Source organism: Camelus dromedarius, chromosome 31, assembly GCF_036321535.1.
Source record: "Camelus dromedarius isolate mCamDro1 chromosome 31, mCamDro1.pat, whole genome shotgun sequence".
Lineage (NCBI taxonomy): Eukaryota > Metazoa > Chordata > Mammalia > Artiodactyla > Camelidae > Camelus > Camelus dromedarius.
Genome location: NC_087466.1, coordinates 19,887,224 through 19,913,260, shown reverse-complemented (window position 1 = coordinate 19,913,260; position 26,037 = coordinate 19,887,224). Strand labels below are relative to the sequence as shown.

At 42.6% G+C, this 26,037-nt stretch overlaps 2 protein-coding genes across 3 annotated transcripts; one reads left to right on the top strand and one right to left on the bottom strand.

Moving 5' to 3' along the window:
• Positions 1-434: 434 nt before the first annotated feature.
• TCTN2 (tectonic family member 2) lies at positions 435-24,180 on the bottom strand. Of its 2 annotated transcripts, none has more exons than XM_010986342.3 (18): positions 24,014-24,180; positions 23,715-23,822; positions 23,312-23,400; positions 22,309-22,504; positions 19,099-19,199; positions 16,172-16,362; positions 15,363-15,489; positions 14,399-14,540; positions 13,284-13,349; positions 12,478-12,612; positions 12,155-12,232; positions 9,539-9,619; positions 8,683-8,794; positions 6,299-6,405; positions 3,256-3,412; positions 1,448-1,573; positions 1,211-1,299; positions 435-964 (listed from the first exon to the last, which is right to left on the bottom strand). In XM_010986342.3, exons 1-18 carry the CDS (start codon positions 24,093-24,095, stop codon positions 843-845), a joined length of 2,109 nt encoding a protein of 702 aa, XP_010984644.3. In that variant the 5' UTR covers positions 24,096-24,180; the 3' UTR covers positions 435-842. The 2 variants fall into 2 exon arrangements, with proteins under 2 accessions (XP_010984644.3, XP_010984645.3); XM_010986343.3 differs by having other exon boundaries at positions 23,324-23,400.
• LOC135319710 (large ribosomal subunit protein eL33-like) lies at positions 7,076-7,682 on the top strand. The gene is made up of 2 exons (XM_064480941.1): positions 7,076-7,113; positions 7,331-7,682. Exons 1-2 carry the CDS (start codon positions 7,076-7,078, stop codon positions 7,680-7,682), a joined length of 390 nt encoding a protein of 129 aa, XP_064337011.1.
• Positions 24,181-26,037: the final 1,857 nt, after the last annotated feature.

Below are 26,037 nucleotides of genomic sequence, written 5' to 3'. Positions count from 1 at the left end.
TGGTGGCCTCTCAGATTGCTCTAAGAGGCTGCTCCAAAGGGGCAGAGGAGGAGCCAGGATACACGAGTTTTGTAACAAAGAACAGGGAGTCACAACATCAAAAGATTACTGTTAATTAAAGAAAACCAGATATTCCAAGCTTGGAAATTTAGCACTTCTCTGTGTATGGGAAGATGCAAAGGTCTGGGCCCACTGAAATCACTCCTCTGATCTGCACCTTGATAATCAGGGCCCGTGTCCTGTGCTTTTCCATCCTGAGTCCCCTCACCTCTGAGGGGCGGTGGCAGAGGGCTTGGCGGCAGCAGGCAGCCTGCTGGTCTCCATCCTGAGTTCCCCGTGGTTCACTGTCGAGGGTAGTGGTAGTGGCTGATGACTGATGCCCACAGCATCCTATGTTTACTGACAAGGCAGGCAATACCTTTCATTCACTACACTTTTTAAGGCTTTCATGCATTTTTAATCCTTTCTTTGGAATAGCGGAAATTCATTAATTCAACAGAAATATATTTTTTAAAAAATCAAAAGAGTGACTATCTCTCATGTGAATCCCATTTGGACCAAAACTCCTATGGCTTTAATAATTTCTGATAAGTTGAAGTTCCTAATAACATTTATTTACTCGGTTGACCCTTTCAGGCATTTTGCTTAGGCTGGTGCAGGGGTGAGGAGGCCCATTCTGCGATGCTTTGAACGTCTGGACAGCTACACACGTGGATTAAATTTGCAGAGCACTTAGTGAAATTTTCTATAAAAATAAAACATTTCATTTATTAAGATTTTACAGAGAGGCACACAGGAGGACAATAAGTCCCTGAAGTAAAAGGTGATGATCTCTTAAGAAGTCAGATGGTAGCTGAATTCCGAGCTTTGCGTGTTCTGGTGCAGGGGTTACTGAGGACCACAGCTAACACGAAGAAGGTCAGCAACAGGAAGCCCTTGGCCACGCACTGAGGGTAAGGCTCCCCTGCAAGACAATGTCGAATTAAGCAACGTTCTTATTTCTTAACTTTTTGGGTAATTATTTAGGTAGAAGAAATAAGCCAAAACATAAATAGTGATCATTTCTAAGTGGCAACCTGATCAATAAATCTTTGTTTTTTTAAAAGTTTTCTGTATGTTTTAAGTTTTCTGTGACATTTACGCTTCTGAAAAAAGTTTTTTAGTTGCCGTAATACAACGGTAACCACTCCAGGAACGTGCTTTACTCTACCTTGATAATCCTGGGTCAGTGGATACAGAAGTTGCGGCCAGCACACCTCATTTCTGTTACAGTCGTACTCTGTAAAATTGATCTGGAATCTACAAAACATTTTAGAAGATTACAATTTCTACAGCAAAGCGTGCTTTTGATGAGAAGCACCAACACCTGGTTGAAGAAATACACTTCTTATTTTTTGACTGTATTTTTGCTTCCTAATTATCTCAGTTAGGTCAGCAACTGGGTTACCTTGTACGTGGACGGGGTAGCTGTGCAGGAATCTTAATAAACTGGACCGATGCACTGAGCGGGAAAAAGCCGGCCCCATCCTCACACGTCAGCCCACACTGGAACGGCCAGTTCACGGAGGAGAACCTGGGAGGGAAAGGTCATGCAGGCAACACACATCCACTGCTCACTTCCAGTCTGTTAAGAACATCAGATGACTGCCACAGCAACAGTACGAGCTGGGGTTCTCTTAGAGAGGTTTCCCGTTCTACCGGTGTTTTCTCCCGCCCCGCCTTTGTATTACGCCAATTTTCAAATGCACACACAGAGAAAGCTGTGTAATGGTCCCTCGTGGACCCATCACGGGCTACAGCAATTACCAGCATTTTGCCAATTCTGTTTCGTCTCTTCTGCCCCATCATCTCATTTTATATAGGTGTTTCTAAAGCTCATTTGTTTTATCACTTGTTTATCTCAAACAATATAATAATAATAAAAAGCAACAGCATGCGGAAGGGGGTAGCTTAGTGGTAGAGTGCATGCTTAGCGTGCCTGAGGTCATGAGTTTGATCCTCAGTAACTCCATTAAATAAAAAATAATAAATAAATAAACCTACCCCCACACACACACACAAAAGTAACAACAGCAGGTAATGATTTTTGAGGGCTTTCCATGTTATTTCTGCCCACCCAGCATCCCTTTGCCTTTCTTCTAGTAACTGCAATTACCCAATTTCCCCTGGGGGAACTACCCCTCCCCACTCTCAGTTGGACCAAAGGGACCCACCTGAACCTAGCGGGTGGGCCCATCACCTGCACCCAGCCAATCAGAGCTGTCTACTGCCCTGGCCACAGTGATTGGCTCAGAAGGCAGCACATGATGGGAACTGAGCCAATAGAAGTCTTCCCATATCATTTCTGAGAAAGGTGGGGACTCCACTGGACTTGCTAAATGGACATAAGTCTGGAATTGCTGATGTTCATCTTTACCACCTCTTGAGGTAGTTGAGGAAAACCTACCTAAGAATGAAGCCCACTCAAAGGAAAGAGGAGTCAAGAAATAACAGGGAAAATGAGAGGGAAAAAATAAAGAAAAAAAACCACATACACAAAGAGATAAAGAGGGAAAGACCCTTGGCCACGTGGGAGCCATGAACCATGAACTTGCTGTGTGTGGACTTTCCATAACTTGAACCAACAGTATAAAGTGGAAATCCTGTCACTTCAGACTGATAGAGGTCTGACACATAAAAGGTATTGTCACCATTTCACAGATGAGGAAACTGCAGTTGAGAAGGGAGTAAGGAACTGCCCAGGGTCACACAGCTCACAGCACAAGAGCCATGATTTGAACCCTCCTCTCTGCTGCCAGAATCTCCAACCACTGCACAATATTCCCTGAGAGGTATGCCAATTATATCCATAATTTCATAGTATGCTCTGCACTACGCAGCCCCCTACTCTTCTTTGTGCTCCTAAAATACCTTGTACGTAGCTTTATAAATACTTGGGAGTGAAAATGAGTTTCCATTACATAGTTTACATGTACTCCATTTAGACATGTAATCATATTGCTAATCATTGCAATTTGGAAATAAACCACTCAGATTCTAAATTAGCATTCCCCCATTCTATGGAGGGCCCTCAGCTTTACTGATTCTCTTTATTTTTAAGGTTTTTTGTTTTTTTTTTTTACTTTTTTAATGGAGGTACTGGGGATTGAAGCCACGACCTCGTACATACTAAGCACGCGCTGTACCTCTGAGCTATTCCCTCCCCCTCCTTTACTGACTGTCTTTAAACTATGCTCATCCAAGATGTGATCATACCTTGTCTCTACGCCAAGTATCTCCTGCTGAGTAATCCCCTCCACGGCGCCAGCATCCGAGAAGAGGATGCGGACGCTCAGCTGAGCAGGGACGTCCAGGCAGACGCCATTCGCGCTGCTGTTGGGTGAGTCTGCACCTGTATCAGGGGCATCTGCACCTGGGGAAATGTTAAGTTGTGCATTTTGGAAAGAATAATTTAGTAATAGTTTTCTTACAATGCCATGACGCCCCCCAAAGTGGGAAATATGATTAGACAGGAAGCACCTTCACCAGGCTTTCGTCTCTAACAGGCTCTACTGCCTGTCACTCCAGAACTGCATCATCCCTGGTGTTCAAAACGTCTCCTTGCAAGTGGAGTCAATCACTGGAACTTTAAAAATCCCCGACCCACATAATAAAACCATAAATTATGATTCAGTTCCCAAGCTCCTCACTGAAATCCACCCAGGTTTTTAACAGAAGCACTGTTTAACGGCAGTACAATGCCGTGAGACTTATCCATGCGGCCACTTCTAATAAGAGCTGTGTAAGGCATTTAAAATCCATACTAGCAACGCCAGTTAATATGGATTAAATCGTTCAAAAGCAATTTCCTGATGTGTTGTCATAGCAGGAATACAAATGGCAGAGAATAAAACTGAGTAAGAGACGAATTTTCATTCATCTTGAAAACTGGCACTTAAGGGGAAGAAACAGGAAGGTCGATTACAGGACACGGATGGCAAGTTCTGTGGTGAACTCCGGAGGCGATTTCTTTGTTCCTTCGGGGATTTTTTTTTTCTTTAAGCTTTTTTTAAAGGAGGGGGTAATAATTAGGTTTGTGTGTTTGTTTGTTTGTTTAAATGGAGGTACTGGGGATTGAACCCAGAACCCTGTGGATGCCAAGCATGTGCTCTACCCCTGAGCTATACCCTCCCTCCCCAGGGATTTTTTTTTTTAAATTGAAGCATAGTCGATTTACAATGTTGCGTTAGTTTCTGGTGTACAGCACAGTGATTCAGTTACACACACACATATATATTCCTTTTCATATTCTTTTTCAATATAGGCTGTTACAAGGTATTGAATATAGTTCCCTGTGCTGTACGGTAGGACCTTGCTGTTTATCTGTTTGTATACGGTAGGACCTTGCTGTTTATCTGTTTTATGTATAGTGGTGTGTATCTGCAAACCCTGAACTTCGGGGGGTTTGAAGGTCAGCAACACTGCTTCTTCGTGATGTCCAGTTTCTTCCTCCTTGATACACGTGTTCAACATCACTTCTCTTCTGTTTATTAACCAGGATGGAGGTCGACTTTCAGCTTAGACATGAAGTAGAAGCTAACAGCTTCCACCTCAAAGGCAACAAAATGCTATCACCTCTGACTTTTCACCAAAGCAACTCAGGTTCTCTACCTTGAAATTCCCCAGACTTTTCACTTCTCAGGTGCTTTACTGACCCCTCCCCTCCACCCTGCAGGCACTTCCACAGCCCACCTAGCTGGCCTGGGTGGCAAAGCCCAGGGGTTGACACACCCTGACCTCTGGGTTCTGTTTCCAAATGAGGATCTAACTCTGGGCCTAGTGACTTGAGCAGAGGCTGGACTGGCACACCGTAGCCAGCAGGACCCCCTGCCTGAGTCAGAGAGTGGTCAGGGGCACCTGAGCACACAGACAGATAAAGTGATCCCAGGCCACCCAGGAGGCAGGGGAGAGGGGGTCGTAATGAGCCAGACCCCAATCAAGTGCAGGCACATGTCTGGATGGTCCGTTGTGCAAACTCCAGCCTAATGAGCTGAGGTGACCTCGGAGGGCGTGGAAAGGGTGAGGACAGGATGCAGGGAGCTGCTCCCCCACCAGCCAGGCAGAGGCAAGGGCCGCAGTAGCAGCTGCAGGGACAGGAGGGGACTTGGCAAAGCAGACGCTGCACAGTCAGTTAGTTCTTTCAGGCCCCAAAAGGCAAGGCCAGTAATGAGAGCAATAGGAGAAGCTTTCCTTCTGTTCGGTGATTTACACACTCAAGACTCCCCAAGAAATCGGAAAGATGTCACCTGACTTCCTAGCTGGGAAGAGAGGAAGGAGACGGGAACCCTGGGTCAGTTAGCTCTGCCACAACTAACTGTGACTTCAGACAACCCGACGGAGCTGGAGCTCAGTGACCAGACGGACATTTTAGATTCGGAGGTGAGAGCGGGGCTGTCGTGGCTAAGTCCGGTTCACGTCTGCTCCACGTGCCACATGTGGTCTATCCCCTCCTCCTCCCACACCATCCCCCTGGGAACCCAAGGCTGACAGCAAACACCGGTCGCCTGTGACCAAAGGCACTGGACTGTCAAGTCCTTCTGTCTGGCCTTGGTGACCCTGCTTCATTAGATCGGCTGCACCTTAATTTCCTTCTTTCCTTTTTAACAGCTTTACTGAGATATACCATATAATTTGTCTATTTAAGTATACAATTCAACTGTTTTTAATCATTTTCAGAGTTGTGCTACCAGCACCAGGTTCAATTTTAGAACATTTTTCATCACCCCAAAAAGAGACCCTCATTTCCTTCCAGCCACCCCAGCCAGGTGGCCGTTTCACACACGGAATCATACAGCGTGCGGTCCTCTGGGCCCGGCTCCTTTCAGAGAGCTTTCTATCACCTTATTTCCCTCCCCGTTCACAAGACTGCTTTTGTAAATTACAAAGCCAGTTCTCAGTTGTCTGTATTCCTGGCCATCAGAAACATCCACGCAAACTGACAAGCACTGAAAATCCTCAAACCTCGTCTAGACGTCCTTTGCCAAAGACCATTAGCTTATAAAACAACCGGGCAGTTTGAAATTCCTGTAGATTTCCTCTTAAAAAACAAACAAACAAAAAAAGATGTCATGAATAAGAGGTAAAAGATGTGAAGAGCCTCCTGCCTGGAGAGCTAACCACTAAACAAATGTCAGTTGGGCCACAGCAGGGAAAGATGACCTGTCGGGTCAGGTCGGGCTCTAACACCTAGCCCGCAGCTGACACTGTGTAGTCATAGCAACTGAAGTAAACATTTCACACACATGCAGCTTTGACTTACGTATTATTTCAAGCCAGCCGTCACTGAGATCATTGTAATCGGAGTTGCCTCTCATTGCAACATGAGTTGCTGGTATTAATGAATCAAGGAGTTCAACAGCATTCTCCCTGCAAGAGAGTAAGACTTTTCTCAGTTCGTGGCCAGCAAGTCTCACCCTGAAGTCCTTTCAGAGAGTGTCCAGGTTGTGTGTGCTGGATTCCTAAACAAAAATCTGCCAGGGGAACTGGCTGGGAGTCCTGGATGGCGTTCCTTGGATGGATCTTTGCAGCTAGGGGAGGACATACAGAAGCAATCTTTCACTTCAGACATAAAACATTAGTAACTTACGTTGGTACCATGTGGTTTACAGGCTCCTTTGAGTGTCACAAAACTTGGGAGGTGGGCAGATCACACATCAGGTTACCAGGATTAATTCAGGGGCCAGAGGGATCCAACAATAAAAGGAACCTAAATATTTAGCCAGAACGTTGAGCTATAAAATTGAGTGGATATTAAGAATTGGAACTTAGCATCTCTCCTTTCCAGTAACGTCACTGGAGGGTACAAATCTTATGAGCCATAAGGGAGAGACTCTGACTGTGGACTCGGGCGTTGCACCCTGCGATCAGGGGCTGCTGTGGGTAACCTGTACCCAAAGTTCTTCTTCCCTTCTCAAGTCTCCCCTATCTTTTCCCTGCTCCCCAAAGAACTAAGCCACTTAGATATGTTACAGATGAAATGGGTGTACAAATGCATGGGATCAAAACCACAAGGAGACACCACTTCACAGCTACTAGGATGGCTATTATCCAGAAAAATGGAAAACAACAAGGTTGGTGAGGACGTGGAGAAACTGGACCCCTTTTTACGTTGTTGGTGGGAATGTAAGATGGTGCAGCCACTGTGGGAAAACAATACGGCGGTTCCTCAAAAAATTAAAAAAGGAACTACCACATAATCCAACAATTCTATTCCTGTATTTTTGCCCCAAAGAGAAATCAGGTGTTCACTCTTTCAGCCGCCTGGGAGACTGTGGAGGCCTACTGGGAACAGGGCTTCTAAAACAATAAGTACTTCTGGAAGGCTGTGGTCCATGGCCATTTTTGCCGGCTATAGGAGGGGTCTCTGCAACCAGAAGGGGCACACAGCTCTTCTTAAAATTGAAGGTGTTTATGCTCGAGATGAAACTGAATTCTATCTAGGCAAGAGATGTGTTTATGTGTACAAAGCAAAGAACAACACAGTAACTCCTGGTGGAAAACTGACCAAAACCGTGGTAATCTGGGGAAAGGTAATTCATGCTCATGGAAACAGTGGCAAAGTTCGTGCCAAATTCCAAAGCAAGCTCCCTGCTAAGGCTATTGGACACAGAATCTGGGTAATGCTGTACCCCTCAAGGATTTAAACTTATTAAAATAAATAAAAGTGTGGATTTGTTCTCTTGTTAAAAAAAAACAAAAAACAGGTGTTCAAACAAAAACCGATACCCGAATGTTCATAGCACTATCCACAATAGCCAAAAGGTGGAAACACCCCAAATGTCCATAACTAACGAATGGTGAAACAAAATGTAGTCTAACCATACAATGGAATACGATTCAGCCATGAGAAAGAATCAAGTATTGACACAGGCTATGGAAGTGGAGGAACCACAGAAATAGGATGTTGAGTGAAACATAAAAAGTCAGACTTAAAAAGATAGATTTTATGCCAGACATAAAAAGTCACAATGTGTATGATTCCATTTATATGAAATATTCAGAAAAGGTAAGTCCATAGAGACAGAGGCAGACTGATTGCTGCCAGAGCTGAGGGGAGGAAGGACTAGGGAGTGACTGCTAAAAGGTACAGGTTTCATTTTGCAGAGATGAAAATGTTTTGGAACTAGATAGAGGTGTGGTTGCACAGCATTATGAATGTACTAAATGCCACTGAACTGTTCACTTTAAAATGATTATGTTGTATGAATTTCACCTCCATTAAAAAAAAAAAGAATGTATATCCATAAATTTTCCAAACGCCACCCAGACAATAAAGTGGAAAATTCTTTATACATCATGTAACAGGGCTTGAAAATTCTTTAAATGTTAATCACCAATTATACTTTGCTCCAGCCTTTTTCTAATTCTAGGAGCATGGGGTTTCAACAATGTGAACAAACTTCACAGAGAAATCTTTAGCATAAATATGGATGAAAACAGTTTTAGTCCCTGGAAAGTCTGTTATCACTTACACTGATGTTTGAATCAACTCTAAATTATATTGGAAGTTTGTATTCGTTACTATGACTTTTACATTAAGTTTTTATTCAGAATGTAATTTTTCACATCCATGTTCTCTTTAGTATTCATGGATGAATTAAATTTAAGCAAGCCACTCAAAATGCAGATAAATGAGACACTCACCTGAGCTGAGCACAGTTTTCATTCATTGCAACTTCTAGAAGGCACCCAGATAGTGCATTTTCTCCAAATAAAACGGGTTTGAAAGTTGCTGATGTACACAGACCCCTTCCAGCTATAAAATAAAGAGATTATCCTCTTACTATTTTTGCAAAATAAAAGATTTGCTTCAAAGTTTTTTCTTGAAAAACAGAGAGAAAATAATGAACAGAAATAAAGTGTCCAGCTTTTGAGAACGGAGGTCATCATTACTCTAATCCTTTGAAAGCTGAACAAAGGCATCCTTCTGTTTCAAAATACCTGGACGGGGATCAACGGTTTATTCTAAACAGGAAAGTTAATGCCTTCTGGCAGATGTGGGTAATTACCAATGAGCCAGAGATTTTTTTCCATAGTTTGGAATGAAACTATTCTGTCTCTGATTAGCACCACCTTAGGCTAATCCATGACCACAGTGACAGTGGGCTCTCGAGCCTATTTCACACTTAAATCTCTCCTACCTAATAACCAGCACTACAAGTGCAAGCAATGTTAATATTTTTTACCAAAAAAGAAAGGAAGGAAGGAAGGAAAAGACAGAAAGAGAAAGAGAGAGGGAGAGGAAAGGAAGGAAAGAAGAAAAGAAAGGAAAGAAGGAAAGAAAGAAAAGGAAAGAAAGAAAGAAAGAAAGAGGGAGGGATGGAGGAAGGAAGGAAGGAAGAAATGGAAGGAAGGAAGAAAGCTGTAGAGGCATGGAAAACCACCACCCCGAGGCTAAATAAACAAATTGGGCTTTCAGTGACTTTGTCGGATTCAAAATACAGTAATAGTTACAATTTTAGTTCACTGGAGAGTTAATCATACCACTAAACCAGCTTACCTGATTGCCAAAGGTGTAAAGTCGTGGCGTTACTCGTCTGGTTGGTGCTCAGAGCGCGAACGGGCTTGCCAAGCTGGTAACCTAGACAAACGTGACCCAGGAGAGTGAGCGTCTTTCCTTCGGAAGTTGTTCTAACGCAGCCGCAGGTCCTGTTCTAGCTCATCAATTACTACACAGGAGGAATCCACAATGAAAGGAAGTGCACCGCAAGGCTTTTGCAGAATACCCTTGACAGAAGGACATCACCTTCATTCGTTTCATTTTGTTTTGTTTTTAAAACAAAGATGTCCGTGTGATTTTCTTTTTTTAGTACGCTTTTTAAGTGAAATCTGAAAAATGACGAGCAGGCAGGAGTCGGTCTTGGACCTCTCTCCCCGGAGAACAGAAGCTGCCAGGCAGGCTGGTTCATGAAGACCTGCTGAGTGATTCACACCGCTTATCACAGGGGCTCGAAAGGGAAGCTGAAACCAAAGTAGCCTCCCAGTGGAACCCTTCTCCAGTAACGCGGTTCAACCCCAAGGTCTGCTTTATGTCCTATTCCCATCCATCTATTAATCCAGCTTATTGTTTTCTCCTTTTTAATATGAAAAAGTTCCCAAGTACAGAGAAGTTTAAAGTAATACCGTGAACCTCAGTACAGCCACCACCTAAAATCAGCAACTGTAACAGTCAGCCGTATTTGTCTTATCTGTATGATATAAGCATATATATTTCGGGGGAGGGGTGGGGCGGTTTGAACATAAGCTGTAGACGTCAGGACACTTCGAAAAGCTCCATCATACATCTCCCAATATTAAAGCTATTCCCCTACATAACCAGGATGCCAATGTTTCTCCTAAGAAAATTAACAGTAATCCTTTATAGTCATATCATATCCTGGTCACACTCCTGTTTCCTCCTACACTCCCCCTCAAAAATGGGTTTTGGAGCTGTTTTTACACACCGGGGCACAATCGAGGTTTGCACATGGTGTCTGTGTTTCCAGCGTTAGGTCCCACCATTCCTGACCGGGTCGGGGGGGCTCCCCTGTGGGGGCTGGTCCCACCCTGCCCGGGTCTGCTTCCTGCTCACGCCTGCCTCCCGCCAGGTTAGTCCTGCTCCGTCCCCCTCCCAGGGCCCTTTCCAGTCATCGCTCTTGAAAACGCAGTCTCCTCCACGCCGTCCTGAGCAGAGACTCCCGCGAAGGGCAGGGCTCCGAACAGACACATGCGTGTATAACTGAGTCACTGTGCCGTACACGGGAAACTAACACAACGTTGTAAATTAACTGTGCTTCAGTTTAGAAAAATGGTAAAAGGATGATAATAACAAAAATAAAATATATATAAAATGAATCATGTATGATTAAGTCAGTATATATAAACATTGAAGATCACACAAAAAGTTATTTAAAAGTAAAAAGGTTGCTCCTTCATGATTAATTACTGCCTGATGAAGAACAGTAAAAGGAAACAAGGACCTACTGTACAGCACAGGGAACTATATTCAATTTCTTGTAATGAAATATAGTGGAAAAGGATCTGAAAATATATGTGTGTATATGTATATCTGAATTGCTTTCCTGTACACCTGAAACTAACATTGCAAATCAACTACATCTCAAGAAAAAAAAAAGAATAGTAAAAGGAGGGGGAAATTTTTTAAGAAACAGTGATAGGTTTAGCCAACAAATATTTACTGAACGCCTCCTATGGTCTAAGCCAGTGCTGACCAACAGAAATATAATGCAAACCTCATATTTGATTTTAGAATAATACATATTTTTAGAATTTTTTTAAATTAAAAAAAATTTTTTTCTAGTAGCCTCATTAAAAAAAGAGAAAAGGAAATAACTGAAATAAATTTGAGTTACATATTTTATTCGACTCAATATATCCAAAATATCATTTTCCACATATGACACTGGCCACATTTCAAGCGCCCAGCAGCTGCAGGGGGCTGGTGGCCAGCACAGTGGACACTGCGGTCCGTGGACTGCTCTAGGCCCTGCGGAGGCAGCGGTGAAGGGAAGAAACAAGCAAGGACACGGCAAACTGGGGGGAGATGTATTTGCACATAAATACAAAATGCACGACATGACTGGGCGCTCACAGTCCTCGGGGAGTCTCTCCACGGATTCTGGGTTAGGAATCCATCATCTGGAGTTTATTTCTTATTTATCTCTTTATTTTTTAGTTGAAGGATAGTCAGTTTACAATGTTATGTCGATTTCTGGTGTACAGCACGATACATCAGTCACATAGGAACATACGTGTACTCGTTTTCATATTTTTTCACTGTAGGTTACTACAAGATACTGAATATGGTTCCCTGTGCTTGGCGTTCTTAAAAAGCTAACTTTACTGACACTTGAAATGCCTTCTCTCTTCAAAAGACCAGTAGCTAAAGAATGTTTCCGGTTTACAACAACTTCTTACAATATACAACACTGTATGTAAAAAAAAAAAAAAAAAAAAAACTAAGTTGTTATCAGAAAAAGAACACAGTATCACAAAAGGAAAGGACAGCGTCACAAACTAAAATTGGAGAGTTATTTAGATAATCCCCATTACAGCATGGGGTTGTTGAACTGAAATATGTTTGTAAGGCCGGTGACTGACGCATGTGCTACCTCACCTGGATTTCCAGATGATTCCTTTTCATTAACACTGTTATAGCTTAAAAATTTCACTGTAAATCTCTGTGTCATGATTCCTAGAAATAAAATAAAAATATGTCAGCATTTCATTGGGAAAAGTAATTATCCCCCAGTGTTATTTTCTTTACCTTATTAATTGCATTTTGACGTGCAAAAAAAAAAAAGGTTTTGATTAGATCATAAATACAAATAAGAAAAAAACCAGTCTGAATTAGTTTACATGTTATAATTATGAGAATCATGAAAAGAGGAAAAAAATACTTAAAAACTGAAAGCATTCTCGCTGCCTCTACAAAGTTACCTTTCTGCTGGGCATTAACTTCTGCTCTAATAATTCTGACGTTTATTTCACTGATTGTATTATTATTCCATCTGAAAATATAATGTTCTTCCACATTCACGTTCCTGGGAGCTGGTCCATGGCTCAAAAGTGTTTCTGCAAATAAAAGGATACTTTCGTAAATTAAAGACCCTCTTTGGACTCCAAGCTGTTATTGGTGGTTCTCTCCACCTGGGTGCCCTCCCCCCAGGCCCCACCCCCACCCTGCCTACCCAGCTCCTAACACAGCAGGGTTGTGGCTTCCTCAGGAGGCCTTCCCCAGTCCTCCGGCCACGTTGTCATTAGCTGCCTCCTCTGTTCCATCCCAATACCCTGGGTGAGGTCTGGTGTTTTATTTCTGCACCCCTGGTGCCCGACTCATAGCCCGATGCAGAGCACGTGCTTGGAAGATTGGCTGAACTCTGTGTACTTTGTTTGGCCACATTACAATCACAAAGTTTAATGATCAAAAAAAGAAAAGAAAAGAAAAGCAAGCAAGAAGTGAAAATGCAGGGTCCCAGAGAATTCTTTATCTGAAAAACATGTCAGAAAAGGTCCGTAGACCCTGGGGATGAGAATCCAGGAGGGTCTGGCTCGAGGTCACAGGTGTTACTCCAAAGTAAGGCGAGACGCAACAAGGAACAAAATGCCAGTGGGATATCCTCCAAACAGTTGTGAACTTCGTAAAATTCTTCATAAAAATGAATTTTACTCTGGGACTATGTATTACTTGTAAGAAATGACATATATCCTCATAGAGATGATATAAAAGTGTAACATTGTACTACCTGTGTTGGTGATGAACTTGTCCAGGTCGGTTGCTTCCTCATAGATAACTTTTGGTGTAACTATGCCTGAAAAGGGACATAAGTGACCTTCATTGGATGAGCGTGATCATGTTTACCCACACACATGAAAGCTTACCACGCAAATATGGTAACTGTGCCTGCCCCATATGCCGAGTACTGAACTCTCCCTGTCTCCCCAACACCATCAAATGGGAACCGAACTATTCTCACCATCTACGTAGAGCTGGGGAAGAGACTCTCAAAAGTCAGTGATAACTCAGAGAGTCATTTTCACGTAAGAACCAACAGGCAGCACACAGCTGGTGGGGATGTAAAATGGTGCAGTTGCTTTAGAAAACAGCTTGGCCATTCCTCCAAAAGTTAAATTACTGTATGACTCGGCAATTCCACTGCCAGGCATCCACCCAAGAGAAATTACATGTGTCCACACAGACACCTGTACACGAGCGTTCACAGCAGCACTGTTCACAAGACCCTCAAAGCTGGAGAAAACCCAAATGTCCACCAACTAATGAACAGACAACAAAGTGCGGTGTATTTATACGATGGAATACTATCTGGATGTAAAAAGGAATGAGGCTCTGATCCACGCTACAGTGTGGATGAACCTCAAAAACACGATGCTGAGTGAAAGAAGCCAGTCACAAAAGACCATGCATCGTATGATCCCATTTATGTGACGGGTCCAGAGCTGGCCAGTCCATAGAGTGGCTGCCAGGGGTCACGGTGAAGGGAGCAAGGGGAGACGTTTAACGGGTGCAGGGTCTCCCTTTGGGGGTGATGAGAATGCTTTGGAAGTAGACAAAGCTGATGGCTGTACAACACTGTGCGTGTACTAAATGCCACTGGGCTGTACCTTTTAAGATGGCTAATTTTATGTTACATGAATTTGACCCTAAATTTTTTTTAAAAAGCAGAGATATGCAACGTGCTGTCTCGTAGAAGTGAACTTCTTCCAAAGAAAACACCTTCCTCAATCGGCAGCTGAAATACAATTCTGTGCTGACCCAGGAGAAGTGGTTTCTACTCTTGTGAGATCAGAGTTTACCTCAACACACAGGTCTGTGTTCTTCTTTCAAATGAATGGAACGTACCTCCTACCGCACCATTCTTGACCTTCACGTTGGCAGCACCATCTTGTTCCTGGTATGCATCCAGCTCAGTGACGCACTGAACGTCAAAATTCTGCAGGAAAGCCACGGGGGCGTTCCGCAGGCACCGCCCAGCCAGGGACACCTGAGGGTCGGGGGAAATCCCAACACAGATTTATGACCAGCTTTCTAATCACAAAAAAGAGATCAGTGTCTTGTAAGTGCTCAGCCTGCAGCATGCTGCTGCTGCCAGGTTAGCTCCCACGACCGCCAGCGCGTTGACTAGCGGAGCAACTTGAGTAAAATGCCTCATTGACTTGCTAATCTGTCTGGAAGCCACTGGCTGAGGAGTCACAGTTCAGTACGGTCGCTAAAGAACGGTCCCTGCCCGGCATCATTTACTTTGCAGAAACATGATTATATTCAACTTCATTTTTCTCTCCCTCATTACAGCCAGGTCTTTGTAAAAGCATAAAAATGGATTCGTGTGGGTAGTAAAGAGAAATGGTTTAGCCTCCCATGTTTCCTTCCCATAAATATGTTTTCCTCATAATTTTGAACTTAAAAAAAAAATAAAGATTTCACATAAAACTCTAGAGTCCAAATATTTTTCAAAATCCTGCAGTATTACATTAAATATTTATAGCTTATTAGAAATTGGCTATTCAACTAATAGAAGTGAAGAAAGATCAGTCATATCCATGGAGACTGCTAGAAAGTCTTTTAGTTTTATTTAGTAAGTTCACTCTGAGAGTTAGCAAGGACAGATTAATTTAAGAGTGACCATGAAAAAGAGAAAGAAAAAAAAAAATACTGAGACCATAAACAGTTGAGTGCCTGGAAAGTCCACAGGAGAAAAATAATAACTTAGGAAGAGATTTTTTTTTTTTGAGCAATATGAGTTAAATTAACAAGAAGATAAGAAAAACGAGGAAAGGCTCTAGCATACCAGAACTGAAATTATTACCTGCGGGATGGTAAAATACTCCTTCTCTGCAGTCATAACTGGGTCTCCCTGTTTGTAACCAAAGTCTGAAAAGTCTTTTAGGTCAGCATGCAAATACACTTCAGGGGAAGCGCGTTGCCCAGAGGAACTGCAAATCCGGGAGAAAAACCATCACTAATCCTTTCAGCTATTGTGTGCTAAAAATAATTCTTCTTTTAATTTTTTTACTTTGTTTGTTGGGGGGGAGGTAATTAGGTTTATTTATTTATTTTTAGAGGAGGTACTGGGGATTGAACCCAGGACTTCACTCATGTTAAGTATGCACTCTACAACTTGAGCTACATATACCCTCCACCCTTACTTTTTTAATTATTACAAAAAAAAATTTGTACTAAATGCCACTGAACTATACACTTGAACGTGGTTAATGGTTAATGTTATAGTATATGAATTTTACTTTAATAATAATAATAATAATAATAATAATAATAATAAAACTGTTGTAAAATTTCAACAATACAGAAACGTAAAAGACAGAAAAAAGCTAATGTTCCCCCATGAGCCCACTACTCACCCCCTCACTACTCAGATCATCACTATTAACTATTTCTGGTATCAATCAGTTTCTTTTCAGTGAGGCCCCACTCTTTCAAATACTTAACACAAAATAAACTTACTAACTGAAATCTAGCACTGAATCTAGCACAGAGGAATTGAGGCATGGAGCCTCTAGGGAGATTCTGAGAAAGATAGGCCCCCATGCTAAGGCCCTGCGCCTAGATGACACTGGAGGCCGGGCTGTCGCCAGGGCAGGGCAGCAGCTGACTCACATGGATCCGAGGTAGAAGAGCCCCAGGAAGGGCGAGTTGTCCAGCTGCACGCACAGGAACGGAAACCAGTCGGGGACTCCGTGCGCCGTCTGAACGGAGCAGAGCTGATCAAAGGGAGGATTGACGTCTCCTCCAAAAACGCCGGGGAAACAGGAGTCCCTGAACAGTGCTGTTAAATTTGATGAGCACTCCTGGAAAGAAAATGTAAAGCTGCAGGGGCAAGACTCAAGCTCCCTGTGCCCGCCATCAGGATGTCCTGGCCTGTGTGACGAACACGCTCTTTGAGGCCGGCAGGTCACCACCCAGGCGGTGAGGGACAAGCACGACCTCCACCCGGGCTAGGAGAGCTCTGTGCTCACAGAAGGTAAACTCGGCTAGAATGTCGTCAGCTCCCTTATGAGCCTCCAAGTCAGGAACTTCAAACCTTCAAGGGAATCACAACTTGACTGGGGGACATAAGACACACCCACAAAAAAACAACGTGAAGAGAAGAAAAGATAATATGGAAGGGACTCCAAATGGAGAATAAAACTGAGAAACTTCCCTTTTTAATTGTCATCATCATTAAAATCCCTAGGCCAGAGAAACCTAGGGGCATTTAGAGTGAGGGCAAAACAGTCCATATTCCACAAGAATCCCTGAAGCCCTGACTGTTACTATAACACAACCCGACTAACATCATCAAGAAGTCGCTTTATTCACGCTTTCATTTATTCATCTGCATTCGTCCTTGTTTCACAAAGGACCGAGAGAGCTAAACGCTAAGTATGTCTTAAATCCCTTGTTTACTGAAGATAGAAGAACAAATGATCTATTATTATAAACAAGGGCAATTCAAATTAAGAATTGCTCCTTTCTAAAGTGGTAAGTTGCAGCTATCTGAAGATGTCACCGATTCAGGATCCTAAACATGCCAGTAGTTGGTGCCTATACATATATATGAATATATACACCATATATAACAAACACTAAGGAAGTTAGAAACAGAACACAGTGATGCAGCCTGCAAGAAAGGAGACAATACCACTTGACATTTCTGTTGATACCTGAATAGACATATGATCGGCTGTACTTTTGAAATGAAATATAAGGGGGAGGGTACAGCTCAGTGGTAGAGCACATGCTTAGCATGCACGAGGTCTTGGGTTCAATCCCCAGCACCTCCATTTAAAAGTGTTTGAAACTAAATATAACTGTTATTATAAATGTAACTGTTAGTGTGGGAATCACAGTATAAATGAAGACCCTACGCTTTCCTTTTGTTTTGTAAAACCGTGCCTTAACGGCACTCATCCAAACGTGGGAGTGACTGGGGTCCCAGGACATGTGTCTCTTTTGCATCTTATTCCCCTTTGACCTAAAACAGGGATTAAAAATGTGTTTTGGACCTGGCATTGCGCAACGGTTTATTTGATTTGACACCATAAGCGCAAGCAACAAAAGAAAAAAAAAAATGGATCAACTGGACTTCATCAGATTAAAAACCTTTGAGGCTTCAAAGGGCACCAACAGGAAAAATGGACAAACTATACAATGGGAGAAGGTTTTTGCAAATCATATCTCAGATAAGAAACTAGCATCCAGAGTATATTATGAGCTCTTATCACTTAACAACAAAAAGAAAACCCAATTGAAAAGGGGCAAAAGGCCTAAACAGATATTTCTTCCAAGAAGATATTCAAACAGCCAATAAGCCCATGGAGAGATGTTCAACGTCATTTGCCACTAGAGAAATACAAATCAAAATCGGAATGAAGTACCACCTCACATCCACCTGGATGGCTAGAATCAAGATTATTACAACGACTGTTGGTGAGGATACAGAAAACTGCGACCCTTATACACCGCTGATGGGAATGTGAAATGGCGCTGCCGCTCTGGGAAAAGTCCCTCAAAAGGTCACACACGCAGTTACCGTAGGACAGAGCGATTCCACGCCTCGGTAACACATCCAAGAGAAATAGAAACACACATCCAGACAAAAACCTGCATACAGATGTTCACAGAAGCATTACTCATCATAGCCCCAAAGTGAACAACCCAAATGTCTGTCAACTGATACATGGATAAGCATGAGGTGAGACATCCGTCCGAGGGAATGTGGTTCAGCCACACAAAGGAGTGGAGAGTGACATGTGCCGCCTCACAGACGACCCTTGAAAGCATGATGCTAAGTTAAAGGAGCCAGACAAAGGGTGGGAAAGGATAAATTCGGGAGTTTGAGATTTGCAAATGATGAACAATAATACATAAAAACAAACTTGTTTTGTACAGTACAAGGAACTATATTCAATATCTTGTAATAATCTTTAATGGAAAAGAATATGAAAACAAATATATGTCTGTATATGCATGACTGGGACACTGTGCTGTATGCCAGAAATTGACACACTATAACTGACTATACTTCAAAGAAAGAAAGAAAGAAGCCAGACAGAAAAGGCCACATACTGTAGGATTCCACGGACATGCAATATCCAGACTAGACAAATCCTTAGGGACACGAAGTAGATTAAAAGTGGCCCTGAGGATGAGGGGCAGGAATGGCAGTGATCACAAATGTACACAAGAGCCTTTTGGAGGGATGATGGAAATGTTCTAAAATTAGAAGGTCGTGGTGGCTGTATGACTCCATCAATTTACTACAAATCATTGAAAAATGTATTTTTCTGCCTTTTTATATTTTTAAAGGTAGACACTGAAACCTTCCTCCCAGGATAATCATCCCAATCAGGATTTTATCCAAAGAGATACATTTCTTTCATCCATAAACTCTAAGAAAATACTCAATGTGAAAACAACTTGTGACACGAAACACAATCTCAGTTCTGAAAGAGCATCCATGCAAAAGCTGTTGGCGGGAAACTGCTGGCGCTCCTCACGCCGGGTACCGCGGCTTGGGTGCCCCACCGTCGGGAAGAGCATACCTGGTCGCAGCAGCAGCGAACGTCACAGGCCCCGGCTGTTAAGTTGCAAGGACAGGGACCGAGCGGCTGATACACCTGGTTGGGAATAACAGTCACATTCTCTGCAAAGTACAGACAACAGAGAAGATCAGCTGCAGAACAGGCTGGAAAAGCACTGCCACACTTCTGACCTTCAAAGAAAGCAGAATCACTACCTTTTGGATCCCCATGACCAATATTCCACAGCAAGGAATCCCTGAAATGAGTTGTGCATAAAACATATCTGAGAATTTGACACAACATTGTAAAATGATTATAACTCAATAAAAAATGTTTAAAAAAAAACATTTCTGAGGTCTGAATCAACTCCTCCAACAAATACCCAAATATAAGAAAATACATTAGTTTTACAAACCAAAGAAGTCACAGAGCCTTGGATATAAATAAGCCACTTAGATCCACAAGTTAGGGTAAATGCAATGCGTTGATTTTACTTTCCCATACACTGGACAATCCTTTTCATAACATAGACTGAGATGTAGCATTTACTCCTTCAAGTTCATTACCTTTTTCAGCAGATAAAACTGAAGCCTTGGTGACTCTCAGGTATGGAGAGCAAGCTTGTGGTTACCAGGGCGGGAAGGGAGTGGGAAGGAATAAATTGGGAGTTCGAGATTTGCAGATACTAACTACCATATATAAAATAGATAAACAACAAGTTCATGCTGTATAGCACAGGGAACTCTGTTCAATATCTTACAGTAACTTGCGGAGAAAAAGAATATGAAAACGAATATATATACATGCATGTATGACTGAAGCATTGTGCTGTGCACCAGAAATTGACAACATTGTAAACCAACTATACTTCAATAAAAATATATATATTAAAAAAAAAAAAAAACCTGAAGCCACAGTGACACTTCAGACCACTTGTCTGGAACCCATCTGACCACAAGGTCACATTTAATTTTGTTACACACTCAACCTCAAATCCAAATCTTCACATCCTGATTCTGGCTCAAGGGTGGGAGAAATAAGTAATTTTTTGCATTGACTGGAAAAGGACTGTTATATTACATTTCAGCCTCCTAACTCGGGATGCAGAGACTAATAGTTGGAAGACTATGTAGCAATGATTTGTTTAAACTCTATGTAACGGTTAACGTCAAAGACAGCAGAAGCATCTAAAGAACAACTAGTATACATTCCATGTTACAATATAGTAGAACCCTAGTACGTCGGGGGATCAGGAGTAAGAGGATGCAAGCATCAGACCACGTTCCGAGGGTAAGGGTCCAACTCTCCGTATAATCAAACCCGTGCAACATAAGCAAGGCATGTGGAGTAGGGTTTTACTATGTGCTATAGATAGACGTTTGTGTGTCTATCTATATGTCGCCTACGTCGTTTGCTAGCTTGTTGTCACTAGGCATGCCACATACCTCCTGTCTGTCCTTCCATCCTTTTTCTTGTCCTGATCTCTGTCTGACTGGGTGCAACATTTTTCATACCTTCACGGGGTCAGAGTGGACATCCCATAATTACTGATATACAAAGACTAATTTTCCTGAGTTTGGATAATTGTACAAAGACATTCTGAAATATTATCTAAACATAGTCAAGCAAATTAGAAAAAAAAAGTCACTGCTTTGAACAGTATAGTTACCATTAGTCCCTCCATTTGTTTAATCATCCACTGAATATTTTTTTTTTGGTTTGTTTTGAATTTTAAGCATTTGAAAATGCTTTTTCGTCTAAGAACAAAACTTCAAGGAGGGAGGGAGGGTACAGCTCGGTGGTAGAGTGCAGTGTTTAGCATGCACGAGGTCCTGGGTTCAATCTGCAGCACCTCCATTAAAAAATAAAATAGATACACCTAATTACCTCCCAACCTCAACAAGATGTTAATAAAATTAAAATAAATTTAAAAACTTCAAACCTTTCGATACGTAAGAGAGTCACATGGTTCAAAAAAATCAAAAGGATTCAAAAACAGGTACACAATGAATGCCCTCACTCTTGGCCCTTTCCTGTTCCCACATCACCCCCAACCTGTAGCACAACGTTAGCTTCTCGGAGAGCCCTCCTGAATTTCTTTATGCAAATATAAATATATATTCTTATCTCATGCTATATGCACCTATCTGCACCAGCCTTTTGCACTTAGCAATGTATCTTGGAGATCTTTCCACACAAATATACTAAGGGCAGAGTAGCCCACTGAATGGTATTATCATAACTTATCCTCCAAAACTTCTAAAGCCAAAAGTGTGGAGGACCACAGTTAGGGGATGTGATGTGGGAAGAGGCAGCGTGGGAGTCTCAAAATGCCAGACTTCCGCTACTGAAGAGGGACACTTCTCCCTACATCTTAGGTGACTGTAAAGGCGAGAGATGTTAGAGGTTGTTGCAGGGGACAGGGAACATGGTGGCGGCACGTATCGAAGCAGCTCCCTCAACATTAGCACGTCTTCTGTTCCTAGGACACTGCCACGATGTGAAAGGGAGAATACTACAAAACCACTTTCTCAGGTCCAAAGATGCGTGTGCACACGACTGTTTGTTGTAGCACTGGCTACAGTGTATCAAAAGTTGGAAGACTAAGAGACTAGTTAAATAACAGTATATCCACACAATGGACTACTATGTAGCTATTAAAAAGAATATAAGAATTATATTAAAAAGAATATGAAAAGAAAGAGGTGACCCTATGTGTATTTGTATGAAACAATTTCTAATTTATACAATTTTTTGAAAGGTAAAGAACAGCAAATTGTGTGTTATTATTCATGTGTTCTTAAGGGAATATGTGCTTCCATAAGCATAATTTAGCAATTCCTCTGGGAGAGGAAGCTGGCAGTTAAAAGCGTTCGCTGAAAATCTGTTTTCCTATAAATTCATTCATGAGTCTTTGCTTTGTTTTAAGATGGAGTCATAGGAATCAACACAAAGAAATAAACTTTACTTTCTCCCAAACTGGATTTAAGGCGGCTTACAGAGAGATACAATCAGATGGATACAATAAATCTTAAGTAAAATAGAACAAAGTGGAAACTTTTAAATGAAGAAAATTACACAAAAGGAAAATAAGTGGAAAGCAAGACGGACTCACCAGTGAAGTACACAAGTTGCGTGGCCTACACTTAAAATCAAACAGATAATGTTTATTTTATTTTTTTTCAGCTAATATTTAAAGAAAACCTCTTGATAGTCAAAGACTTTACTTGCCTGATGCATTATGGCCCAGGGAAGAGTTGGCATAAATTTCCACTTGAATGAGCAGGTGAGCTAAACAGGATGAATTGCGAGCCGCTGAAACCACAAGAGTTTGGACAACACACGGGGACTCAGAGAAGGAATCTGTCTCATTAGAGAAACAGGACTGCAGACTCCTCTTCAACCTCACTGTCACTTCCAACGAATTCTGCAAGGAAAATATTGCTATACTTTTTCTAGTGACTCAAAACAGCGTCTATAATTATAAGAACACAGAATGGCAAGTGCAATCAGCCTCCGTTCATTTCACTAAAGGAGATATGTTCACAAGGATGACATCATTTTTTTCAGTTCTACCCTGTAAACCTATGGCAAGACACAAGCCCTGATTCCTAATCCTCACTTTAACATAAAAGCAAGCAACCTGTGGATACTTAGAGAAAGCTGAACATAGGTCTGATAAGTTTACTCAGTTTGTTTAGCATCTTTATCATCCTACCAGCAGAAGATTAAATACACACCAAAAAGTCCATGAAAACAGTTCCCAGTTCCTAGGGTGCAAGCAAAATCTGCCTTTCTCATCCCTTATCTGCAGAGTTGATGCTCTGCGCATACTGGGCACTCAATAAAACACTTATTAAGTGGAAAATATTTACTCTCTCCAGGCTTGAGTGTTCTTACACATAAGCTCAGAGCTGTGGGGGAATCAGTGGTTTACAAAGCTTTTTTTGAGTCACAGATCTATTTGGTAATCTGATGGAGCTGGCAACCCTCTCATCAGAAAAAAAATGTGCACACACACACAGTTTTACACACAATTTCAGAGGGTTCACAAGACTACTTGAAACTCACCTGAGGACCCCTAAGAACCTCTGGGCTGGATGAGTGTCTATGAGATCTGACAGCCCACAGTTTCATGGTCTAAGCATTGAGAAAGCTCTGTCTTGTCCAATCAAGAGAGCCCTGCAGGAACACTAGCCTGGGCCTCCACAGATGCTCCCGAAGAGGTTTTTACCTCTGGCCTTACCACACTGGGGGTGACAGTCAAACTCCAGTCTCCTGTCTCATTGTCCTGCACTCCACAATCTGGAACTGGCGATAATCCTACGGCAGAGAAGATAAGAATGCAAGGCGGTATTGCCCAGCAGCTAAGGGGGTGCACTCTTGAGTCAGAATTTCTAGGATGGAATCCCTTTCCAAGCCTACGATTGGACCCTTTGCAAACTGTGACGTTGGACAAGTGTACGGTTTCAAGCTTTCTTTTACTGAACCTGTCCGTCGGTCCTCTGGGCCCCGGCACCCTGACTTTGCAGGAGGCAGCGGTAAGGGACCCAGGGGATGCCACCTGGCCAGGCTTCTTGGGCGGCCCAGGCCTGGCCGACCCTCCTCCCTCCCCACAGGCAGGCTGGACTCTTTACCCATCTTGTCCTGCACCAGGGCCAGGGAAACGGTCACATTCTCCGTGCCTCCGACCAGGGACGCGCTGACCGCAGGGCCGGACATGCGGATGACAGGAGGGATGAACACTAGGCGGGAAGAGGCACAGGGAGGAGTTAACAGCTGCAGAGTCCCGGCCACGCGGGGTGGTGGCTTTCTTTGGCGGTGCCTCCCGGAGCTCCCGGAGGAGGCCCCAGTCCCCAGTCTGGCCTCAAAATCCTCGTCCCCTCCCCGCCTCAGCCCAGGTCCCGCAGGCCCCAGCCGCGCCGCGCACACACACCCAGGTCCCCCCGCAGCGGCCTCCAGACGCCCTGCAGAAGGAGGAGCCCCCCCAGCAGAGGGAGCGGCGGCGGCAAGCGCATGCCTGCGGTCTCGCCGGGCTGCACGACAGGACCGGGCCCGTCTTAGCAGCCTGGAAGCCGGGGGACGACAAAACGCGGCCACCGCGTCCCGGCCGCCACCGACTTGTCAAGCGAACCCCCGGAGCTATGGCAACCGCCAATCCGCCGCCGACCTGGCTGCGCGGCGCGCCGCGATTGGACCAGCGGCAGAGAGAGCCCGCCCCCAAACCGGGCCGCAGCATCGCGGCCCCGCCCACAAGCCGTAAGCCCTCCGTCCTCCTTCACAGCACAAAAAAAGTGCAGGGATCACAAAAAAGTAAGAGTCCGCTTCCAGTTTAAAAACTGGAATATGAAAACGGATACATGTACATTCCTGTATGTAAATTCATCAAGCATTGTGCTGTACACCAGAAATCGACACAACATTGTGAACTGACTATACTTTAATAAAAAAAAATTTTTTTTTTTAAGTAAAAGCTGGAGTTCCCTCACCGAGTTAATTCAATCACACTGCAAGAGCGAGCCTGCAGGCACCGGCTTCCAAACAGGCGCCTTAATAAACTTGATTTTTATGGGGATTTGCGGGGAGGGACAAAAAGAGGGTGAGGCTTCAGTGCTGTAATTGTGTTGATTTGTTTTTATTTTTCTCCCAGTTTCTGGAAGGTTTTGTTTGTTTATTTGTGCCAGAGAGTTCTCAGCACTCTGAAAGCAGGTCTTACCAAAGAACACACAAAAGGTTTCGCCTAGCATTACGACAGATGCAAAAGTATCAATTCCACCTGGAAAAAAAAAAAAAAAAAAAAAAAAAAAAACCTCGTTTTTCTTATGTCAACAGCCACAAAGCATCTCAGGCGTTGTTACAGTTCGGTGACTAAGTGCAGGCTCTGAGGTCCCACTGCCTGGTTTGGGTTTCACCTTCCTTCCATGCTAAATGACCTGGGAAAGTCACTTCACCTCTCTAAGCTTGGGTTTCCTCATCTGTAAGAAGTTAACAGTCTCTTCCAAATAGGATTGTGTGAGAATTAAGTGAAGTAATGTATTTAATGAGCTTTACCAGTTTACCAATGCCTGGCACGTAGCAATCACTCCAAAAAGTGGAGGGAGTATGCTTTAGGTCTCTGCTTTTAGTGGCATTAAGCTATTTAGCCAAAAGGGAAATGTACTATGGAATTCTAGGGCATTACAATCAAAAGGAAGTTTCAAAAGTGAAAAACAATAGTCTTGAAGTCAATGATATTATTAAAACTCAATTACCATTGAGAATTTAATCTTAAAATTCTTTGTGATAATTTCTATTTATATAAAATGTAGGCATAAAGTTTCAATTCAGCCATCAGTGCAAAGCCCTGATTTTTGAATACTGTACGTCTCACGTCATTGGTCCATCTACTCTCCTCTCCATTACCGCTGGAAGCATCCCATGCTCTCTTTTCAGGAATTACTGTTTTACAAATCATGTTTGGATTATTTGAAATACACAAAATAAGCTTAAAAACAAGCAACAAAGCAGTAATCCTTTTGTAGATAAAGCCCAAGGGACTGCCTTTAGAGTAGCAGACTGGATAGTTAACAACTCTTTTACTGTAAGAGAATAATTTCATATTTTTAAAATGAACTATTATAAGATAATAAAGTGTCCTACTTTTCTGACACCAAAACACACTTAAAACCAGCCTGCCTTATCCAATGAAAATACCAAATAATTGAAATTTTGCTAATCTTGCTCCCAAAATAAAATCACGAGCAAACATCAGATCTCTAATACTTTCATACGTAGAAAGCTTGTATTGAAAACATCTTGCCAATCTATAATCAAACAGTGTTGGTAACAGTATTTTCATGTATGGTTTTGACAAGATTTGAAATTAAAGTTCTTCAGAGTTGAATAAAAAATTGTCTGACATTTGACCAAATCCAGTTAAAAAAGTACACACTTGAAGATGAACTGAATGAGCATGAAATA

Coding starts and splice junctions, on each gene's coding strand:
- TCTN2 (XM_010986342.3), bottom strand. CDS start 24,095: ATGCGCTTGCCGCCGCCGCTCCCTCTGCTGGGGGGGCTCCTCCTTCTG. Junction 12,233..12,477: donor AGTTAATGCCCAGCAGAAAG/GTAACTTTGTAG, acceptor TTTTATTTCTAG/GAATCATGACACAGAGATTT. Junction 9,620..12,154: donor GGAATCATCTGGAAATCCAG/GTGAGGTAGCAC, acceptor ACGTTTGTCTAG/GTTACCAGCTTGGCAAGCCC.
- LOC135319710 (XM_064480941.1), top strand. CDS start 7,076: ATGGCTATTATCCAGAAAAATGGAAAACAACAAGGTTG. Junction 7,114..7,330: donor AATGGAAAACAACAAGGTTG/GTGAGGACGTGG, acceptor TACTGGGAACAG/GGCTTCTAAAACAATAAGTA.